Source organism: Schistocerca cancellata, chromosome 6 (genome assembly GCF_023864275.1).
Source record: "Schistocerca cancellata isolate TAMUIC-IGC-003103 chromosome 6, iqSchCanc2.1, whole genome shotgun sequence".
In the NCBI taxonomy this organism is placed as follows: domain Eukaryota; kingdom Metazoa; phylum Arthropoda; class Insecta; order Orthoptera; family Acrididae; genus Schistocerca; species Schistocerca cancellata.
Genome location: NC_064631.1, coordinates 72,449,433 through 72,471,407, shown reverse-complemented (window position 1 = coordinate 72,471,407; position 21,975 = coordinate 72,449,433). Strand labels below are relative to the sequence as shown.

Below are 21,975 nucleotides of genomic sequence, written 5' to 3'. Positions count from 1 at the left end.
ATAAAATCATAAGGACGGCAGTAGGTATTTTTATTTTTTGTCATGAAACAAGATTGGAGGAAATGACACTAGTACTAAAGTATGCCTCCTCTACTTGAGAAGTATGGACATAGATGCAAAAGTGTAATATCATCTGTAGAATACAGGTGTTCCAGATTTGCGCCATTGACTTGTAGTCATTTATTTTCCCAGTTTAAGGCCTAGGAAACTTCCTCTAGGACTATAGATAATAATTTTGGTAGTATGGGATTTCCTTGTTTAAGATACTTGTTTTCATTCTTAAATTATCAATGTCCTGATGAAGTGTAATGGAAGCTGTTGTATTGACATACATATTGTTCAGCATACTAATGTATGTTGAATCACAGTATTGTTTATTGAAGGCTGTCAGTGCAGGTATTGTTGAAACTGAATCAAGAACTTTCTCAAAATCTGTGTTCTCAGGCAGAGTGGGAATTTGTGATCATTATTTTCGGTGGGGCAAGATATATATTTGATATTAATCAACAGCTTTGGCCAGTAATGTGACCGTTTGGTTTGTATTTTTACAGTTTATATAGTTCACAAAGCCAACATATGTGAAAGAAAAAAAACCTTGTTGTGATGACAGAGTTATATGTAGCTTAGCATGAGGTCTAGGTTAGGTTGGAAGGTGAGTTGGTGAAGCCATTGAATGTGAAAGCAAAACAACCTGGTTATGGTGACAGACTAATCTATGTCTTGAAAATCTTTTCGGGTTTGCTGCCGGATCCTAAAATCAACTTGACTCGATATTTCGGTAATCCAACTGTTCGCCATCTTCAGGAATGCTGCTTCTGCTGATGAGTCCCGCTGAGAACTGACGCAAGATTGCAATTCAACGTCCTATATAGGCCACCGTTCAGTACACGGCGCATGCGCCGCCCATCACGGTTTCTACCTTTCAAAACAGGGAGGTGGCGCCGCCCTTGGTGAAACATTGCTGGCAGCGATATATCGCAATCCATGCCGAACCGAAGAACGTTCAGTTTTGATGCGAGATAATACGGGATTCCACGTTTTGCTAAGAGGAAACCCATTGTCTCTGTTGATTAAATTATCAGCTAACCTAATTTCAATCGCCTCTTTATAGACACTATCCCAAAATCCGGAAATGTTGGCAATCACAACAGTTTTCTCAAATTTCATTTTGTGTCCCTCATTTAGGCAGTGTTCTGCTACGGCCGATTTTTCCGGCTGTTGTAGCCTCGTGTGACGGCGATGTTCCACACACCTGTCATGCACTGTGCGAATAGAACGGCCAACGTAAGCTTTCCCACATTGACACGCGATTTTATACTCTCCGCGTTTCCTAAGTCCCAAATCATCCTTCACAGAGCCGAGAAGAGCCCTAATCTTAGAAGGTGGACGAAACACACTCTTAATGTTAAAATTCCTTAAAATTCGTCCAATCTTAAACGATAAGCCTCCAGCATAAGGAAGAAAGGCCACAGACCTATGTTCCTCTTCATACGCCTCCGGAGATGGTCCAAATTCCATAGCCCGACGAATCTGTTTCTCTGTATATCCATTTTCCTTAAAAACAGTCATCAAATGCTCAAGTTCTTGGGTTAAGCTGTCTGCGTCGGAAATGGCATAGGCTCTCCGTACCAAAGTCCTAAGGACGCCACTACGTTGATGTGGTGGATGAAAACTCTTAGGGTGCAGATACCAATCTGTATGTGTCGGCTTTCGGTGAACACTGTGTCCCAAAGTTCCATCTGGTTTTTTATAAACCATTACGTCTAAAAATGAGGGACACAAAATGAAATTTGAGGAAACTGTTGTGATTGCCAACATTTCCGGATTTTAAGATAGTGTCTATAAAGAGGTGATTGAAATTAGGTTAGCTGATAATTTAATCAATAGAGACAATGGGTTTCCTCTTAGCAAAACGTGGAATCCCGTATTATCTCGCATCAAAACTGAACGTTCTTCGGTTCGGCATGGATTGCGATATATCGCTGCCAGCAATGTTTCACCAAGGGCGGCGCCACCTCCCTGTTTTGAAAGGTAGAAACCGTGATGGGCGGCACATGCGCCATGTACTGAACGGTGGCCTATATAGGACGTTGAATTGCAATCTTGCGTCAGTTCTCAGCGGGACTCATCAGCAGAAGCAGCATTCCTGAAGATGGCGAACAGTTGGATCGCCGAAATATCGAGTCAAGTTGATTTTAGGGTCCGGCAGCAAACCCGAAAAGATTTTCAAGACTTATTACGCCGGGAAAGCTTACGTAATCAGACTAATCTATGGCTTGACCCGTATGAGAAAACTGCCACTGATACGATGTTATACACTACTGGCCATTAAAATTGCTACACCACGAAGATGACGTGCTACAGACGCGAAATTTAACCGACAGGAAGAAGATGCTGTGATATTCAAATGATTAGGTTTTCAGAGCATTCACACAAGGTTTGCACTGGTGGCGACACCTACAACGTGCTGACATGAGGAAAGTTTCCAACCAATTTCTCACACACAAACAGCAGTTGACCGGCGTTGCCTGGTGAAAAATTGTTGTGATGCCTCTTCTAAGGAGGAGAAATGTGTACTATCACGTTTCGAACTTTGATAAAGGTCGGATTGTAGCCTATCGCGATTACGGTTTATCTTATAGCGACATTGCTGCTCGCGTTGGTCGAGATCCAATGACTGTTAGCAGAATATGGAATCGGTGGGTTCAGGAGGGTAATACGGAATGCTGTGCTGGATCCCAACGGCCTCGTATCACTAGCAATCGAGATGACAGGCATCTTATCCGCATTGCTGTAACGGATCGTTCAGCCACGTCTTGATCCCTGTGTCAATAGATGGGCTCGTTTGCAAGACAACAACCATCTGCACGAACAGTTCGACGATGTTTGCAGCAGCATGGACTATCAGCTCGGAGACCATGGCTGCGGTTACCCTTGATGCTGCATCACAGACAGGAGCGCCTGCGATGGTGTACTCAACGACAAACCTGGGTGTATGAATGGCAAAACGTAATTTTTTCGGATGAATCCAGGCTCTGTTTACAGCATCATTTTGGTCGCATTCATGTTTGGTGACATCGCGGTGAACGCACATTGGAAGCGTGTATTCATAATCGCCATACTGGCGTATCACACGGCGTGATAGTATGGGGTGCCACTGCTTACACGTCTCGGTCACCTCTTGTTCCCATTGACGGCACTTTGAATAGTGGACATTACATTTCAGATGTGTTATGACCCATGGCTCTACCCTTCATTTGATCCCTGCAAAACCCTACATTTCTGCAGGATAATGCACGACCGCATGTTGCAGGTTCTGTACAGGCCTTTCTGGATACAGAAAATGTTCGACTGCTGCCCTGGCCAGCACATTCTCCAGATCTCTCACCAACTGGTAACGTCTGGTCAATGGTGGCCGAGCAACTGGCTCATCACAATATGCCAGTCGCTACTCTTGATGAACTGTGGTATCATGTTGAAGCTGCATGGGCAGCTGTACCTGTACACGCCATCCGAGCTCTGTTTGACTAAATGCCCAGGCGTATCAAGGCCATTATTATGGCCAGAGTTGGTTGTTCTGGATACTGATTTCTCAGGATCTATGCACCCAAATTGCATGAAAATGTAATCACATGTCACTTCTAGTAAATATATTTGTCCAATGAATACCCGTTTATCATCTGCATTTCTTCTTGGTGTAGCAATTTTAATGGCCAGTAGTATAGTTGCCAAGTTGTTTACACTTCTTACGTTTCCTGCGTCATTGAATGAGCCGACGACTATTATGGGATATTCTTCTGTGTCCAACTCAGTTTTTTTCTATTATCTTCATCGCATGTTCTGTGTTTCCCTTGAAGACATTTCAGAAAAGTTTTTATTTAATTCAACACAGTTTGTCATTTTGTATGAAGTCTAGCCTTCTCTGTATTAGCTGCCTCAGGTCTAATGAAAACCACAATCTGTCATTATATTCCATGAAACTTGAAATCATATTTTGTATAGACGGTGCCTTCATTGATTTTATTTGTATGTTTCAATTGCAGATGTTTCTCGTGATACTTCTGCATACTCATCATCTCCTCTAGAGCTATACAGGTGCAGTAAACAAATGCTAAAAACGAATTAAATAGTACATTGTCTTGTTTACAGTATATCATTTAGTTCTTCTTTTGCAATTGTTTACCACTCCTATATAGTTCTAGTGGAGATGGCAACTGTACTGAAGCAACAATACTATCATTCTGCTTTGGCTAGTGATGCCAAAGTTTGCATCACCAAAGAAATACATTTCTTTAAAAAAATAAATAAATAAATAAATTACGTTGACAAACTGATCAGTAGCATGTGTCTGAGGGCTAGGTTATATTGAAGTTGAAAGTATGGTTGTAAATGGTTGGAGCCAACGGATGTTTCATTTTTAACACTCCCATGGAGATTGTGTCAGTTTTCCGGTTTTATTCTGCTTATTCCATTGTGTTTTATGCTGCTGTCTGTTGGGACTTGAATCTCAACAATGATAATGTTATCATTAGTCTTACTAGTGCATAATTGTGTTGTTTACTAATGCCACTGCCTCAGTCTATCATTTGAAATATTCTTTCCTTTTGTTTCCTTTTTACTTATATTATTTTTTGCTATTTGCATAAATATATTTGTTAAATAAATGCCCCTTGTTGTTTGTCAGTGACGACATTCATTTTCTAGGTTTCTGAATTTGACGCTAAATTTAACTGGAACACTTCCACATTCTTCAATTAATTCTCATAAACTAAATCTGTAATTTCTTATTAGTCTATGATGTAGAAGTTCTAAACTGAAATAGCACAGTTGGGTTTGTGTACAGTTACACCATTGTGTGAGAAAATGCAATCATTTTATTTTTAGTTCCCTTTTGCCCCTGCTAAGTCTATTTTTACATGTTTTCTCCAAAAAGAGTGTTTGACCTTGTTTCATTCACACACTAATTCATTCATGGTGTCAAATGAGTCAGGTTATACATCAACAAAAGAGAAGACTATCATAGAAGCTTAATCTGTATACTGTATGAATAGCCAGTTATCCCTATACTGCTTAATGCCATTCATGCATATTACAGCTAAATTTAATTGAGTAAATAGGGGGAAAAGCTGCTACCTCTTCAATTATACTGCATAGCTGCTGTTAATCTACTGTTGGGAGCTTAATATTTACATGATTAAAGTGATGTCATTCAGAGAAAATATTTATCTGCAACTGTAAGTACTGTGTCCTGTCTACAGTGCATTACCACATGTTGTGCAGCATTACAATGAATACTGCTACAAGTTTGTCATGTAGAAAAAAAAGCTTCGTTGGATTTAGGTGAAGTCCTTATTGCAGTTTTGGTCTTGTAAGTCACAGTTCTGCTGCTGTGAAGTCTTGCTTTAGTCTGTCAGTGGACATTGAGGTAAAGTTCCATGTAGAATCAATATCAAGAACTCAATCATGGAGACTGGGTCATCATACAGTGACTTAAGTTACTTTTGAATGGCATCATGATGAACAAAAGCTGTATCTCATGTGTGCAGGTCTTCGAAGATAAACAGCTGTTTTACATTATTTTTCTTTGTTGTAGGTGGCCATAACTTTCAGATATCATACCATAACAGCTAGACAAAATATGACACTTTGATAGAATTGTATGATGTAACAAAGAATAAGTCTCAAGTCAGGTGTAGTGTTTGTCCATAGACAACTTCACCCATTATAGTGCTGCAGTCTTCTTTGAGAGAGATTTGCAAACCTAGCAAGACAATAGGTAAATTTTGTATCCAGTGTCAAGAGACATGGTGTCATAGGACAGTCTTTAGTTGATTACATAGGCGGTAAGTTGTTGCCCAAATTCTGATTGTACTCCAATTAAAATTACTTTGTGACTGACAGTTAGAGTGGCGGTGGGCAGCATTGTCAGCATCCAGTCAGCTATGCTTCACAAGATGCTGAACATATGTACAAAACAGGCAACTCTGTGAATGTGTGGTGTTCAAGAAATAACTACAGTTGGCTGGCATGTGGCCTCACCACTCAGCTCACTGAAACATTGATCACAAAGTAATTTTAATTGGATTACATACCAATTAGAGTCCCAAGAGCTGTAAATAGCTGGGTCCAATCTGTCTACATTGGTCTGTTGTGATGTGAAGTGGTACACCAAATAGCATAGTCACTTTGTGGAAGAAGGCTTCAGTAACTGTTTTTGCGATAATGTGTCTCAATTGGAAGGAATTCGGGCAAATGTGAAAAACAGTCAACTGCTTTCAAACAGATATCCTTCAGGCGGTACAAGTGGTCCAGTGATGCCAGTTTGCACATGCTCAGAAAGTGCAACCAGGAACTGAAACATGATGGCTCATCTTGTTTCATTGGAAAGTATTATGGTGATGAACAAAGCTTTTGAAGTCTCTCTCAGTGCTAGTCCAGACAAGCTGTGAACTTCTGTCAAAACCTACATGTGTTATATGGATTTTCATACAACCCATGTAGGTTTCAACAGAAGTGTCACAGCTTGCCTGGCCTGGCACAGAGAAAGATATCTATCCAACTTTGAAATGCTGTAATACAATTCAGAGCCTGTGTCTGAGATTTTGAAGTGTCATAGTTGCAGACTAGACATAATAAAGAGGAATGACGTTAGTTCATCATATATATCTTGAACATGTGCAAGAGCTTGAAAATACAATTGTTTTCTTATGGCATCATTGTGAGAAACGTGTCTGGTGGCACATTTTGTTTACTGTTAATACATCAGATGGCTGTTGTAAATTGTGAGATGAACTTTAACTGTTGTACTTGATGTGGGGACTATTTTTCTCTGGCACCTAGGACCAATGTTAGTGAGTTGTGGTTGATAAAAAGTGACATATCTATCTTCAAGCATGTGTCAGACTTCTTGGCAGATGCATAGTCTGCATACAGGTCTTGATCAAACATTGAACAGTTCCTTTCTGAAGATGACAGTTTCTGATAAAAGAATGTAAGGGACTACCAATAGATTATTGGTCTGTTACTGGGAAAAACTCAGTCTGACAATGCATCCATCATAAAAGCCTTAATGTTGAGAGATGAGCTATGTGTACTGTTCTTGGAACTGTGGTCTTTAGTTTCACAAAGGCAGCATGTGCCTATATCATATACTTCTGCTGTCTCCTGGCATCAGAGAACCTTTCAGAAACTCGTTGAGTGGTTCATCACTGGAAGCATGATTCCAAACAATTCTCCAATATAAATTCTTTAAACCAAATAATTATCTTAATTCATATGCATATGGAAATGAGAAGATTGTGTCTAGACTGCTTTACAGTGGTTGTATCCCTTGTGCTGTGATCAAATACCAGATACACAAATTCCTTTTACTCCAAAGATGCATTCAAAGGGATTGAACACCAAACCATTTTCTTGTCCCCCCAGGGGCTCAGCATTCATTTGCTGAGTACGGGCTTGGCGACCCCGGGGTCCTGAGCTGGGGACTGGTCGGCGCCGCCAGTTTCCTGTCACCGTAACCCCCGGACATGCTTCAGCGACCACTGTATGGCGCGGCGGTGGAATGTTGTGTGCTGCGGGGAATGGTAATCTTGGCTTGACCGCCTGGATTGCGAGGAAGGACAACCTCTATAAAAACCCCTCAATCTTCCGGTGTGCTCCGCGCCTATGAGATGCATGGCTGTTGGGGTGGAACAGTCGCAAGCGGGCAACCTCTGGGGCACCTGCCGCACCCCAGTTGTATCAGGCTTACTCAGGCACGCGGGGCTCTGTCTGAGCGGACCTTTAGTTCCCTAGCTGCTCGTGGGACCACAATGGACCCTTCGACCTCTACGTTTCCCCCTACCAGTGGATTGGGTGGGCCACTGGTAGGAAAACACACCCAATCGAAAAAGCGACTTCGTGCTGGGAGTCCTCCAGCGCCTGGTGTTGATCGAGATTTATCAGACTGTCGTAACAGAGCATATGCTGATAATCAGAATGTGTTTTTGATTATTAAACGGAAGGAGGGTAGCTTTGAGAGGGTTTCTCCCTTTTACATCCACAAGGGTCTTGAGGGGATTGCAGGAACACTTAAATCTGTGAAGCGACTTCGCAATGGGACTCTGTTAGTTGAGACTTCTAGTTCCCGTCAAGTCGCTTCTCTTCGGAAGGCAACCTGTCTTGGAGAGTACGCTATCGAGACCGAGCTCCACTCCACTCTGAACTATAGTAAGGGTGTTGTGACATGTAGGGATTTGGTGGATATCCCCACAGATGAGTTAAAATCTGAATGGGCTGATGACGGTATTGTTGACGTGCAGCATATTATGAAACTAGTCGATGGGAACCTAGTCAAATCCGACTCGTTTATTCTCACGTTCAGTTGCCCGAGACTCCCAGAGCATGTTAAAGCGGGGTTCTTACGGTTGTCAGTAAGGCCATATTTCCCCAACCCCATGCGCTGTTTTAAATGTCAGCGCTTTGGGCATACTACGTTGGGGTGCAATGGGATAGCCACTTGTGGTAAATGTGGTCAGCCTGCCCATGAAGGAGCAGATTGTTCATCGCCTGTGAAGTGCGTGAATTGCTCTGGGAGTCACCCTGTCTGGAGCCGGGTCTGCCCCATCTATCTCGAAGAACGGAAGATACAGGAGATTAAAACATCTAAGCGCATCCCCTATGGTGAGGCCAAGAAGCTCTTTAAGGCCATGCAACCTCCTGTGTTTACAACGTCTTTCGCTTCCGCTCTGAAGAAACCGGTACAAATGGCCACTGTTGGTACGCAAACGGAGGTTGCTAGTGTTAGCACTAATACCTGCGTTTGCCAGTGCACTTGTGCTGCTGCGGTTGTTTTGCAACCTGCGGCTCTCCCTGCAACATCGGACAAGGCTGTGGTTGCTGACATTGGGGTACTTCCTGCCTCTCCCCCTATGGCGCCTTCTGCCCAGGCGAGTAAAGTTCCACCTGTTGACAAGGCTGTGCATTCTAAGCCCTCCAAGACAAAGACGCCGAAGGTGAAAGTTTTGCCACCTGAGGAGACTAGTCAGGGTCGGTCCGATGACGAGGCCATCGTACTGTCTGACATCTCCCATGGGTCGTCATCGGAGCTGATGGACATCGATGTCGACCGGGGGCGATCTTCTCGCCCCAGGAATAAATCTCCAGCGGGTACGGGCTCTCCTCCGAAGCCCAGAGGAAGGGTGAAAGTTCAGCCACCCTAATCACTGGCTCCCATATTACAGTGGAACCTGAATGGGTTCAGGACGCATGTGGCCGAATTACAACTCCTTGTACGAGAGGGCCCTTTGTGCTTATGTCTCCAAGAGACACATTTTCGGGCCACTGATGCTCCTTCTTTACGGGGCTATACCGTATATCGGAAAGATGATCTGACGGGGCAAAGGGCGGTGTTGCGGTTTTTGTCCGTGACCTGCACCCCTCATCTGAGCTCCCTCTCGTTACAGACTTGCAAGCAGTTGCAGTTGACCTTCTTGTGGGTCGGAGGCTCACAGTCTGTTCAGTCTACTTACCTCCTCAGGATGTGATAGACTCTGAGGCTCTCACAGACCTTATTAGCCAACTCCCCCGCCCATTTCTTCTGCTGGGGGACTTCAATGCTCATAATGTCTTATGGGGCTCTCCGACTACTTGCCCCAGGGGTCGCCTTCTGGAAAGCCTCATGATGTCTGAAGAACTGTGCATCCTCAACTCTGGTGCCCCCACTCATTTTTGTACTGCTTCCGGGTCGTCGTCGGCTATTGACCTTTCCTTTTGCTCTCCAGCACTCGCGGCTTCTGCTCTGTGGGAGGTTGTTGCTGACCTCCATTCTAGTGACCACTTCCCCCTTTGGATTCGCCTCCTGGATGAGGCTGTGGCATTATCAGTGCCGCCTCAGTGGCACCTCTGCAGAGCTGACTGGACGCTTTTCAGCCAACTGGCTGTTTTGGAACACCGTGCCAGCGTCCACGAATGGGTAGACCATGTTACAGCCGTGATCTCCCATGCTGCTGAATTGTCCATTCCACGGTCGTCCGGTAATCCCAAGAGGCGTCCTGTCCCCTGGTGGACCACTGAGTGCCGCTCCGCCATCCGAGCCTGCCGTGCAGCTCTGCGCTGCTTCAAGTGCCGTCCCTCAGCTGACAATCTTGCGGCCTTTCGGGTGGCAAGGGCCAAAGCGCGGCGAGTGATTAAAGAGAGCAAACGACGGTCATGGCAATTGTTCTTGAACTCCATCTCCCGCTCCACTAATTCTACGAAAGTATGGGAAGCCATCAGGAGGATTTCTGGGCAACGCAGCCCACTACCTGTCACGGCATTGCTGCATCAGGGATGTCTCCTCACGGCGCCGAGAGACATTGCCCAGACACTGGCCATGCATTTTGCGGAATCTACCGCCACAATTAACTGTGATCCAGATTTCTGCCGCTACCGAACTGCCATCGAGAGGGGTCGCTTGGACTTCCGGTCTCCAAATTCTGAACCCTACAACTGCCCCTTCACAATGTGGGAACTGGATTCGGCGCTGTCTGTGGCTCATGATACTGCGCCTGGTCATGATCAAATCCGGTACAGCATGCTGCAGCACTTGTTGCTGCCATCCAAGGAAGTTCTCCCGAGTTGTTTAAATATGATATGGTTATCCGGCACATACCCTGACTCATGGAGGGAGGCGGTTTTGATTCCTCTCCTCAAACCGGGGAAGGACCGAACGCATCCCAGCAGTTATCGCAGTATTGCTTTGACGAGCTGTGTCGGGAAGACGTTGGAACGCATGGTCAACCGTCGCCTGGTTTGGCTGCTCGAGACCAGGCAGCTCCTTAGCCACTCTCAGTGTGGCTTTCGGCGATGTCGTTCCACTATCGACAACTTGACCCTGCTTGAGGCGGCCATCCAGCAGGCCTTCCTACGTAACCAGCATTGTCTTGGTGTCTTCTTTGACATTCATAAGGCGTATGACACTACTTGGCGCCGCCATATCCTCAATCAACTCCATGGGTGGGGCTTTCGTGGCCGTCTCCCCATCTTCATTCGGTCCTTTCTTTCCCACCGCCTCTTTCGTTATAGGGTTGGTAATGTGCTATCTGATTTGTTTGTGCAGGAGAATGGTGTTCCTCAGGGAAGCGTTTTAAGTGTCACCCTCTTTGCTGTCGCCATTAACAGTATCACGTCCACTATCCGGAGTCCTGTCCAATGCTCCTTGTTTGTGGACGATTTTGCTGTTTTCTGTTCTTCCTCCAGTCTTGTCACTGCTAGTCGGCAGTTGCAGCTTACGATACAGCGATTAGAGGCATGGACTGCGAAGACGGGTTTTACCTTTTCTGCGGAAAAATGTGTGTGTGTTCATTTTAATCGTTCTCGACGTCTTTTTACCTCCCCTGAATTGCGTCTGAGGGACACCATTCTTCCTTTTAGCGACACTGTGCGGTTCCTGGGCCTCACTTTTGATTCCAAGTTGTCGTGGTTGCCTCACCTTAAAGACCTCAAGGTGCGGGCCCTGAAGGCACTGAATATTTTGAAGTGTCTGAGCCATCGGTCCTGGGGAGCAGATCGGGCGCGTTTGCTGCAGTTCTATAGGGCTTTCGTCCGGTCGCGTCTTGACTATGGTTGCACCGTGTATGGGTCAGCAAGGCCTTCGTATCTGAAGATTCTTGATGCAGTACACCATGAGGGTATCAGGCTGGCCACTGGAGCCTTCCGTACCAGTCCCATCCCCAGCCTGTGTGCTGAGGCAGGGGAACCGCCGCTCGCCATCCGGCGGCAACTCCTCATGGTGCGACGGGTGTGTCAATTCCTTGCCTGTCCTACCTCCCCTGCGTACCCTACCGTTGCCCGACCGCCTATGGAACGTCTCTTTTCCAGTCGTCCCAGGGCAACGAGACCATTTGGGATTCGTGCCAAGCATTTGCTTGAGTCCCTTGGTGTGGAGCGTGTGGCCCCCCAACGACAAGGTTTTACTCGCCTGCCTCCCTGGTTGCTCCAGAGGCCCAGCGTCCTTTTAGACTTGTCGGAGTACCGGAGGAGTTGCACTCCTGCGTTTGTTTTTATCTCCTTGTTTTATGATATTTTAAACCAGCATCCCGACCATGTACCAGTATTTACGGATGGCTCTAAACAGGGGGACTCTGTTGGTTGTGCTGTTGTTTTCCCTGATCGAGTCATGCAGTTACGGCTTCCTGCGGCGTTTACCATCTTTGATGCCGAATTGTTTGCGATCTTGCGGGCATTGGAGCAGATGAGGTGTGTTCCCAGTCTTAAGTTCCTCATCTGTTCTGACTCCCTGAGTGCCCTTCAGACCATGCAACACTTGTACCCAGCAGATACGGTCGTCCAGAACATCCATGATGCCCTCCTCCACCTGCAACGGCAGGGGAAGGAGGTGTCCTTCTGCTGGGTGCCGGGGCACGTGGGTATTAGGGGAAACGAACTGGCGGATGTGGCTGCCAAAGATGCATGTTCCCTCCCTCATGTTGTTGAATGTGCTGTCCCCCTCCATGCTGTTACCTCCCTCCTGCGTTTTCGTGTTATGCGTCAGTGGGAAGAGGAGTGGCTGGCAGTCGGTGACAATAAGCTGCGTCTGGTCAAGGCTACCACGCGGCCATGGCGTACGTCCTACCAGTCATGCAGGCGGGATGAGGTTCTCCTCACTCGCCTCCGCATCGGGCACAGTCCATTAACACATGGCTTTTTACTTCGGCGGGAGGACCCCCCCCCCCCCCCCAATCTGCAGTTCTTGTGGCGTCCAGATTACTGTCCACCACATTTTACTTGACTGTCTTTTATTCTCTAACCAGAGGGCGGTGGTTTCCTTGCCACCGGATTTGCCCTCTATTTTACAAGATGACGCAACGACTGTAGTTAAGGTCTTACGGTTTTGTGTCCTGTCCCATTTGTTGCCTCGGATTTTAGGGAGAGGGTTTTAATGTGCTGCTGGGTGACGGGCTCACCCGGGTTTTAGGTAAGAGGTCAGCCAGTCACGATTACCTCCTTGTTTCCCTTCGGTTTCTGTTCTCTTTCCCTTGTGTTTCCTTTCCTTTTTAGTGTGTCCCTTCTCCTCTCGTTTTACCTCTGTGTGTGAGGATTTGAAACTGCGTCAGGTCTGTGTGTTTTAGCCGTTCTCCTTGTTCGCTGTTTGTCTTAGTCCCTTCGCTGCATGTGTTCCTGTTTTTATGCGTTTGGGCGCTGATGACCACGCTGTTTAGCGCCCGTAAACTTCAAACACACACACACACACATTTTCTTGTAATTGCATGAATAACCTTTGGGGATTTTTAATTATTTATTTTACACAACTAGTTCCTTAGGACCAAACTGAGGAGCAAATCTCCATGGTCATGGAATGTGTCAGTACATGAAATTTCAACAGAAAAGTGATAATAGATAAAATAAAATGTTTAAGAATTTTAAAAAGATGACAAGGTGTAAGTATATATAAATGCAATCAACAATTAATACACTTATTTCTGAGCCAGAAATACTCCTTCAGAATGTGGAGAGTTACCCCAAAATATAAAATCATACATCATAAGCAAATGAATATAAGCAGACTACTTTTTGTGTCAAACCATCAGTTACTTCAGATTCTGTTCTGATTGTAATTATGGCGATAATTAGCCTGTGAACAAGATTCTGAACATGGGATTTCCACAACAGTTACTGTCTATCTGAACTCTTAGAAGTTGCACTAATCATATGCCAAATCTGTGTAATTATTAACAACAGGTTTTCTTGAATTGTGTGCTAGAAACTGTAAAAACTGAGTCTTACTGTGATTTAGTGTTAGTTTATTTTCTACAAGCCATGAACTTACATCTTGAACTGCACTATTCAAAACAGTGCCAGCGTTGCACACAACAAACATCCTTTACTACAAAGCTAGTGTCATCAACAAACAGAACAGCTCTAATATTAGATGGTATACCATTTACACTGTCAGCCAGAATATTATGACCACCAAGCTACTGTCGATATAAACATGCTCAGGCAGTAGCAGCATCACTTGGCAAGGAGTGATTGCTATTCAGAATCATACACGGCACATGTAGTATCAGTGAGCATGCTGTTCATGTGTAGAATGGGGAAGGTGTATGCTCCATTTCAGTTTGACCAAAGGCAGATTGTGATGGCCCGGAGGCTCAGGACTAGCATTTTGGAAACTACCTGACTTATTGGCTGTTTGAGTTCTGTTGTGAGTGTCTTCAGACATTGCAAAGCCGAGGTAAAATGATGGCCAGATGTCACGGGGTTGGGCACCCACCCCTCATTACAGATGTTGGACATTGTAGACTGGTAAAATAGGACAGGTGGCAGAACTAACAACAGACTTTAATGCTAGTCAGAGTACAAGGGTGTGTGAACGCACAGTGCACCAAACACTCCTAACGATGGGCCTCTGCAGCCAACGTCCCATGGGTGTGTCACCATGACATCGGCAGATGCAACTGAAATTGGCCCGTGACCATTAGCACTGGATGTTGACACAGTGGGAGGCCATTGCATTGTCTGATGACTCCCAATATCTTCTTCATCATGCTGACGGGAGGGTGTGAATCTGCCATCTTCGAGGGGAACAGCTCCTCGATACCTGTACTGCAATATGGAGATGAGCAGGTGGTGGCTCCATTATGCTCTGGGGAACATCCAGTGGAGCTCATGCAAGGTGTCATGATAGCCAAAGAGTATTGTACACTGATTGTAGACCATGTGCACCCCTTCATGATGATAATGTTTCCCGATGGCAGTGTCATTTCTCAACAAGATAATGCACCATGTCACAAGACCAGGGGGGTGATGCAATGGTGAGTTACAATTGATGAGCTGGCCCCCCAAATCACCAGATCTGAATCCGATCGAACATATCTGGGATGTGATTGAACGTGGCATCAGAGCTCATACCCCTTCCCCCTCCTCAAAATTTACAGGAATTAGGTGACTTGCGTGTGCAGATTTCCTCCCTCCAGTGACCTACTGAGGCCTCATTGCTTTCATGCCACAATGTGTCACCACTGTTATCCATGCTAAAGGTGGACGTACTGGCTTTTAGGTAGGTGGCCATAATGTTCTGGCTGATCAGTGTATGTAAACAAGGAAGAGGAATGACATCAACACTGATTCCTGGGGAACCCCCCATTTAACCATGTCCCACTTGGAGGGCTGATATAGGTAATGTAGGCCAGTCATTAGATGGTATCATTGTGCGCGCTCTGTGCATGCTCGGCCACCCCTGTTTTGCCAACACTGTCCATGGGCAATCAGCCAGTGGAGTATGAACACACACTACTGTCCTGCTGCAAGATTGTCCATGTGTCAGCCATTTCCCCACAACTGGTCCTGGATGGACATGTGAGCTGGAACATCCTATCCTAAACCTTATTTCAGTGGACAATTGTATTTCAATCCATAAATGTTTACCATTCTCTACTTCTCTTTAATAATAGTGACATCCAAGGGTGACGATTATCAGAGAAGTATTAGTAAAAAGTAAATCACTCCTCAACCCAAAGTTTGGTTTCACAGTGGAGGTAGTATGCCCTTGCCTTCCTCTGACTTTTGAACTGGCTTACTGAACTTGTTATTGGGGGACCTACATCGTAACAGACTCTGAATGATAATGTTGTTAGACAATTTTTCCATTAACAAATCATTTCAAGAGTTTAGCTACCCTAAGACCAGCTGGGAACTGGACCTGGGCCCAATGGATCTGTAGTCTGGCTGTTACCCCATTATACTCTAGTACTATAGAGCATAAGTCACACACCTTCAGTTGTGCTGAAAAATATAAAAGCAGATGACAACAATGCACCCAATCCTGATAAGGATTACCTCTCCAGTTGACATTTGTTTGTATATTTTTCAACGCGTCAGGAGATTGATGACAGTGCCTGAAACCGGTAATTGTGAAATAATAAACACAACAAACAAATGGAAAAAAGTGTTTTTATTTCCTTGCTGGAAAGTGCACTTAAGTTTTGGAGGAGGTGGGGGCAAGAGGAACAAAATATTACAATGCCCACTTTTGCCCTTATTCCACGCTGGTAACCAATTTTGTTCCATTACAGAACAGTTTTGGACCAATAGAATATGTTCTGTAACTGAACAAAATTAGTTATCAGTGTGGGAAAAATGTTACAGTAGATTCTAGAAAAAGACATTAAAACAAATAATTCATTTGCTTTTACTGGTACTTCTTGTCATCTGTGCGTAAATTTTCCTTGTCTGTATTTAGTCTGCAGTGAATAAAATAATTGGAAGAGCCGTAGTTTTATTTCTTATTGTTTTTTTTTTTTTTCAGTGCAGAAGCTTTTCCCATTTAGCTAGGGAGGGATTAGTTTGCAGCTATTTTACATGCACATTGAGTACAGCTAAGGTCTTTTACTAACAACACAAGCACACTGCCATTAATGGTATCATTAGTACAACATACAGAATCAATTAATATCATCTCCATATCTCTGCTTACACATTTCATCATTTACTCCACCAACCTGAAGGCTTTTTCATGATAACGTCTTTTTTCCGGCAGGAAGAAAATGAAGAATAATTTATTGCTGTTGCATTTTAAATTAACATCGATAATGGCTGTGAAACCGGCTAAAGTGAAGGAAGCTGAAAATGAAATGTCAAACACTGATTTCATCTGTGAAGCAGTGAGATTAAAAGTTCAGCATGATTTCTTACAAAAATCTGTACAGTCCATTCTCAATAACATGAAAATAATTGATAGGGATGTTGCTACTGACTTAGAAGCATATCTCAGTGGAAGGGAAACAAAAAGGTAGTATTTGATATTTTGAAATTATGTTTCTATATTGTGGTAATGAAAAGGCATTACAAAGTATTTTATTTTTCTCTCTCAGGCTGGAAGATTTGGAAGCATTTCAGAATTCCTTGCTGGCAGCTATGGACACATTGGTCCAACTTAAGTTTGATATCAGCACTGAAGATAGAATACGAAGTATTGGTATGACTACATTACTATTATTATTATTATTATTATTATTATTATAAGCATATTAACGTTACATTCTTATAAATGAGGATCAATCACTTCTCACGAAATGAACAGGCAGTGAAGACCAGCAAAGCAAGTAGAAAATGCAGTCGTCAAGGAGTGTCGTGTTGTGGTTGTAGGTGAAGGGGGAGGGGTGTTTACTACTCTCTGAAGAATAACTGTGCAAGAGCACAGCTGATAACCATACATTTGTGTGCGCTTTCTTTCGGCTTAACATATCTTCCATTAGTGAATCATGATCTACCTCAAATTGATTTTTATGTATCAAAATGAATTTTCTTTTGACTCAGTGGTAAATTAATTTTGAGGCACATGTTTCCAGACAAAATTATCAACAGTAAATTAACTTTTCTTTTTCTTGTTTTTCAGATCTCAGTCATTTCCGAACAGCTTTACTCGAGTTGGAGAAACAGCTTACCAGACTCAAGGAGCACATTGATAAAGAGTATGTATATATGGTTCCAGATTAACTTAAGATGAGTAAAAAATTATATGTGCTGAAAACACAGATGTGCTCAATTTTAAAAATTCAGTGACCTTATGGGTCTCTCTCACTCAATGAGAAGTTTACATGGTTGTTTCACAGTTAAGGATGTAAATTTCAAAGTTATAAGCCCAGAAAATGTATCAGTTCATAGCAGATGGTGGAGCCATTCACCATTATGGTTGATACAGAGGTCTACAATTATTTTACATTTATAGAAATACAGAAAGAATTGTATCCCAGATATTGTTTGTAAGTCAGTTTTCTCTTTTATGATATTTCCTGCATGTGTCCTGAAGATACACTTGCCCAGAGAATTTTGGGTTTTTTGATGGCAAATAATATATGATATTTAATGCAGTGAAAGAGATTAGAAGTAATCAAGGCACTAAATTTCTCACTTGCTGATTGCATAATCATGCTGTCTGTCGAATGTACCGAACAAATACATTCAGGCAGTCCAGGGCACTCTTCTCTGCCAATAATGGGAGGTGCGCTTGTGAATTAAAGGAAATTAGGTGCACACTACCTCCAATGCAGCCATCCTCATACAGTGCAGAGTAAACCAGGGGCCATTGCTGAGGGCCTGCAGAGTAGCCTCTGTGATGGTGCTCAATGTGTTCTTTACAGATATAATTTAGAAAGTGGTTTTTCATGAAGTCATAGTGAATGCCATTATAAGTCTGCTCTGTGGTGGTCCAATGTTAAATCTTTCAGATAGTGTCAAATGGCATTCTACACACTATCTACAAGGGTATATGTGGTGCTGTAATTCTGAATCCATGCCCGACGAGTATACATGGTGCTTGACAAGGCCGTTCATATGTGTCATTTCCCAGTCGTCCTTGTGAACGAATATGAACATCTCAGTCCAGCTGGCCTGAGGAATGACAAGCTGATGTTCATTCTTTCTTATTATTAGTTTCAATTACTTTCAGTAAAGCTATGACTTCTACTGTGAGCCTGAAAATGATAATATTGCAGTGTCTTGAGCCACTGTATCTGGAGTGAAGCTGAAATACTATTGATTGCAGTCTGCACAGGCTCAGTGCAATTTGAAATTTGCACATGAGTAATAGCACTTGCTATCTAAAATAGGGTATAGCCTAATAATACTGGCCAGTGGCCTTGTTTTATAATGAGTCAATAAGCTTCCAAATGACAATGAAAGATAAGAAGAGAAATTCAGTTAATGATACCAACCTTCTCAACATATGGAATGGTTTTGCCTTTATCTACAATATGAAAAAAGTTTTCCTTCAGGTTTTGTTATGTATGTGGAATACCTTGACATGCTATTGTAAATGTGATGGATGGAGGTGGGTGGTGTGTGTTAGCAGATGAAGGAGCAAATTAATTAGAATTTGCTGCTGTTGAATGATTTGTCGTATTGTAAGATCAGTTTTGTTCTACTGACATGCATGGAATATGACACTTCCTTGCCACCACTGAAGTGTTGTGAGTCCATGTTTATTTGCACAAAATGCTCTTCCTGTTGGCGAATAGTAAATAAATTATGATCAAATCCAAATACAAGTGAAGTTCACAAACAGTATAACACAGGAATTGCATGTGAAAACAGATGAAAAATCCAGGAACCAGCTTTGTTACTTAATGAAGAACAATCCAGATATATGATAGAAGTCTGATCAATGACTAGGTGCATTTGGGAAGGTGGCTGATTCTTGTCTCTGTCACTTTATTTTGTCTCCATCACTTTACAAGGCCACACAAAAGATCATGTGGATGGTGGCTGGAAGTGGACAATGAGTCTGGAGTAGTGATGCAAAGACAGGACTGTGTAGCCCTGGACTTCAGAGGAGCTGCAAGATGCCAATAAATATTTTGTGACAGTGGTGGTGGTATGTGTACAATGCCGTTACATGTATCAGGCAGTTGTGATAGCTTTTGAAATGGCTTTACTGTGTACTTCTCCTGAACTCTTCTTCTCAAGTGTGTTGGCATAGAGAGTCATTGCACTAGAAAGAGCTGGTGAGGATATGCAGGAAGGTGGATAGGTAATGTGTGATTTTTCTGTTGTATTTGGTTTAGTTGTGGGACAGGGATGTCAATATAAAACACAACATGTTCTGTTGTCTGTGTGGCATCTGCATCATTAAATGATAATTTGAAGCCAATATCCATATGTCTTGATTTAACCAAAGCCATACTGTTGCATTGAAACCTTATAGAATTAGAAGAAAGTTTATCAGTGGCTTGTATGTGTACAGAAAACAGGCAGCAGAAACTTATTCTCCAATATCAACAAATGTGGTGCAAAATTAATCAGATGGTGATAGTTTAAAGTAGATGGTAGTTTTTTCATGATATTTACCTGTGAGTACCTATAAACATGAGAGATGGTTAAAAAAAGTTTTCTTTGTAGAAGACATCAGTGTGTTTGAGTGTTTTTGTCATTGATTAGCAAGTAAAGCAGTGATCAACTTCAGCAACAGATTGACATGCAGCTTCAACAAAACGTTCTGCATTCAGTTTCTGACACAAACCTTATATAAAAGCACTACAATATTATCTGATAATGGTTTAAGTAGAACATTTCTAATTTTTCGGAAAAAGATGTTTACTTTTTTTATGTGTCATGTTGAACAGATTTAGCAGCTGACTCATGGATGCTTGTTTATCACTCCAATTATTCCGTATGGTTTAATCCTTTGTGTTACCTTTGTGAGTTCTCAAATGATGCTTTAAATGTAGAAAAAGGTGATGAAAAGAGTGTCCAGTACCAGCGTGCAAACTTCACATAGGTCTATGCTCAAGCATCTACGAATCTAGTGTCCAAGTACACCAATGAAATTTTTAGTTAAAACCAAAAGGAACTAAAGCATTCATTCAATGAACAACAAATGAAACCTCTCTGGACATAGGTAAGACTTTATTAACCATTGTGTTTAAAGATGCACATTGTTCTGTAGGTGTTATTTTCAGTAAGAAGTGATAATGTGAGAGATTTTTAAAATCTGAGTTAACACACCCCCATTTTATTCTGCACTGGAGTTCCTTACAGTAGTGTAGAGCTGTTTACTACAGTATGTTATATGTGTGTACATACAATGGGATATGGGATACCAAAAAAAAAAGAACCTGGAATAACATCGCCATAGTGAACAATGTGCAGCTGTGAAATTTAGTTTTCTGCTCAGTAAAAATGCTGCTGAAATTGTTTTAATGTTGGAAACAGCTTACTAAGATAATGCTGTGGGAAAACTCAAGTGTACAAGTGATTCGCTTTAAGAATGCGATTTTCACTCTGCAGTGGAGTGTGCGCTGATATGTCTCCGCAAGTTTCATATCAGCGCACACTCCGCTGCAGACTGAGAATCCCATTCTGGAAACATCCCCCAGGCTGTGGCTAAGCCATGTCTCCGCAATATCCTTTCTTTCAGGAGTGCTAGTCCTGCAAGGTTCGCAGGAGAGCTTCTGTAAAGTTTGGAAGGTAGGAGACGAGGTACTGGCAGAAGTAAAGCTGTGAGGACGGGGCATGAGTCATGCTTGGGTAGCTCAGTTGGTAGACCACTTGCCTGCAAAAGGCAAAGGTCCTGAGTTCGAGTCTTGATCCAGCACTTGGTTTGCTTTATTTAAAAATGGCTACATGTCGATTGATGACAATCATTGTTATAGATGTCCATCAACTGCCCGAATCATCCAGAGTTTGTTCTCCCATTTCAGACCGTCAATCACACCTTTTATTTGGAAGTTCTAAGGAGATTGCACAACAGTGTTCATCAAAAAAGACCCAATTTGAGGCAGACAGGAGACTGGTTCTTCCACCGCAACAACACACCTCCTCATACAACCATATCTGTTAGACATGTTTTGGCTAAAAATGGCATGGTTCCGCTGCTCCACACACCTTACTTGCCTGAGTTTCTGTGTGTGAGTGTTTCTTATTTACACGCATGAAAAAGGGCATGGAAGGACACCGATTTGACACCACTGAAGAAGTCAAGAAAGAAATGAGGGAGGAGCTGTCAGCCATTTCTGAAGGTGACTACAAATGTTTTGAACAGTGGAGCACCGGTGGGACAAATGTATTAGTTGTAATGGAGGGTATTTTGAAGGGGATAAGGTTGTTTTGTAAACAATTTGAAAATATATGGTTTTTAATAAATAACCCCCTCATACCATCACAAATCTGTTGTTGTTTCCTTGTTCAGCTTTGAAATTAACATTCTGTCTAGTATATACACAATGTCCCAAAATGTGGGGGTCAGACTTGTACAGATAATAGAGAATCCTAAACTGAGTGCTTACAATGTGAAAATTGTGGTTGGAAATAAATATTTAGTTTTTTATTGACACAAACAATGTACCTAACAGTAACTTACACTCAAAACAGCTGTTCAAAGTGATGACTGCCAGTCACACAAGCAAATGTAACCCACTACTATGAGCATGCATCATCAAATGGCATGGGATGCAAGTGCCTCCATTGCCAGCGTAGAGAGATAGCTCGCAACAAGGATAGCTGGCACATTTAGCACTG

At 43.1% G+C, this 21,975-nt stretch overlaps 1 protein-coding gene across 3 annotated transcripts in view; it reads left to right on the top strand.

The window, feature by feature from the left end:
* Nucleotides 1-21,975, top strand: part of LOC126191387 (coiled-coil domain-containing protein 112-like) — a 270,959-nt gene that overhangs the window by 148,876 nt on the left and 100,108 nt on the right. For 2 of the 3 annotated variants that reach the window (XM_049932243.1, XM_049932242.1), the window contains exons 2-4: nt 16,499-16,750; nt 16,833-16,936; nt 17,357-17,432. In XM_049932243.1, coding sequence (XP_049788200.1) covers nt 16,506-16,750; nt 16,833-16,936; nt 17,357-17,432 — 425 coding nt within the window. In that variant the 5' untranslated portion in view covers nt 16,499-16,505. The remainder of the gene's footprint in view (nt 1-16,498; nt 16,751-16,832; nt 16,937-17,356; nt 17,433-21,975) is intronic. The other variant, XM_049932244.1, reaches the window with a different exon arrangement.